Source organism: Bison bison, unplaced genomic scaffold, assembly GCF_000754665.1.
Source record: "Bison bison bison isolate TAMUID 2011002044 unplaced genomic scaffold, Bison_UMD1.0 scf7180017860400, whole genome shotgun sequence".
NCBI lineage: Eukaryota > Metazoa > Chordata > Mammalia > Artiodactyla > Bovidae > Bison > Bison bison.
In genome coordinates, this window is record NW_011490972.1 from 23,099 (window position 1) to 24,786 (window position 1,688).

Here is a 1,688-nt window from a genome sequence, read left to right on the forward strand (position 1 = left end):
AAGAACCCCACCCAAAGCTCTGAAGCCCTCTCTAAGAACGTCACAACTGCCCCTACCAAGCCCATGCTGGCCACTGCTCCTTTCTTGCAAGCGCCCACTTCTGGAAGCAGTTCCTCTCAGGAGGAAGTTCCTGAGAGTGATGATCAAAATAACAGCTATTCAGATTCATCCAACAATGGAGCTGATGTTGAAAAGCTTTTTGGAGTCCGACTGAGAAGAACCTCTTCCTCACAGAAGTATAAGGGTAAGAAACAAGGTTTTACCAAGCTTTCTTCACCCTCCTTGGGCTCAATTTCATCCTCTGTAGGTACAGCCCAGCCAATCAGAAGGGCTTCCAAGGGGGCCCTGGGCACCATGCAAAACCTCACCACAGTATCTGACTTGGCAGAGAAGCAACAGAGGAGGCCCAAATCTGAAAGGATGGCCAAGAAGCAACCTGGTTACAGGATTCCAGGTGAGTCTTTATCTTCCCAGATGGGCAGCAGGTATCAAGAGGAGAGAAGAACTAGAAAGCAAAGTCTTGAATGGGAGGAAGTCTGTTCTAGCCTTGCCCATTGCCTTGTGGCTTTGATAGGGCTGGTTTGGGGATTTAGGGGCAGAATAATGCTCTATTCTAGATGAATAGATTTGGAGATGGTTAACTTGAAGTCTTCTCTTTCCCAATGGGGTCTCCTTTGGACATTTGTCCATATTCTGTAATGGACACGTAACCATCTCCCCACCCCTCTTACCCCATATACATGCAGATGGGATTTTATGCCTTTCTCAAAATACCTTTACATGTATTATGCTCCCTTGAACACCACGTAGCTTTTTATTGTTTACTTTTTTGTTTTTTTTTTGCTACTCAGCATGTGGGATTTTAGTTCCCTGAGCAGAGATCAAACCTGCTGTAGTGGAAATATGGAGTCTTAAGCACTGGACCTCCAGGGAAGTCCCCCATGTGTATTTTTGAAGCCAACTCATTAATAGAGCACTATATTCAGACTCTCAGCTTGAAGTCTTAACTTATTGTAAATGTTTGTACTTCCACAGCTTCTTAACTCACCTGAAATGTCTAAGAATCAAGAGCTAGGTGACTTTTTGAGCATTTATTCCTCTCCAAGCCTTTGTACCTTCAGAATTATCATCACATAGTCTTGTACATGCCTATAACCATATCCATAACCACACACTTTCATTAGAGACCATGAAGTAACAGATGCATTAAGATTTTCCTTGGAGTTAGAGAAATGACATCAGTGGCCTAATCATCTGGCCTCCTAGGAACTTCTCTAGCTCACTTGGAAACCATTGTCCTACGTGAACTGGGGATAGAAAGAGAGATGGACAAGGGAGGGAAAGGGACCAGGAAGAGGACAGTTGACAAACTTTGAAGTTGTGGGGAAGGCACTAAAGAATGGGGCCCCTCTCTATATGTTGTTTATTTTCATTTGGCAGTTAACAAGGATCCCATTTGAGACATTATTGTGGGTAGGTCCCAGTCAGTCTCAAGACCCAGCCTGCCTCACTTTAGTTCTACTTTCTTTCATTCCTTTCTCAGGAAAAGCTCCTGGTCGATGGTCAGAGTATGCCGCCTCAGAGGCAGCTTGGATAACCGCGATAAAGCAGGAGCAGGGGAGCTTCCAGGCCAACATTCCTCCCAAAGAGCCAAGACCCAAGAGTAGAGCTGCAGCCAAGGCTGAGAG

General features: G+C 45.1%; 1 protein-coding gene across 1 annotated transcript in view; it reads left to right on the plus strand.

The window, feature by feature from the left end:
• The window catches only part of KIAA1210 (KIAA1210 ortholog), a gene marked incomplete at its 5' end in the record, with an annotated part of 12,958 nt that overhangs the window by 8,010 nt on the left and 3,260 nt on the right, over nucleotides 1–1,688 (plus strand). The window contains 2 exons of the mRNA XM_010832143.1: nucleotides 4–454; nucleotides 1,544–1,663. Coding sequence (XP_010830445.1) covers nucleotides 4–454; nucleotides 1,544–1,663 — 571 coding nt within the window. The remainder of the gene's footprint in view (nucleotides 1–3; nucleotides 455–1,543; nucleotides 1,664–1,688) is intronic.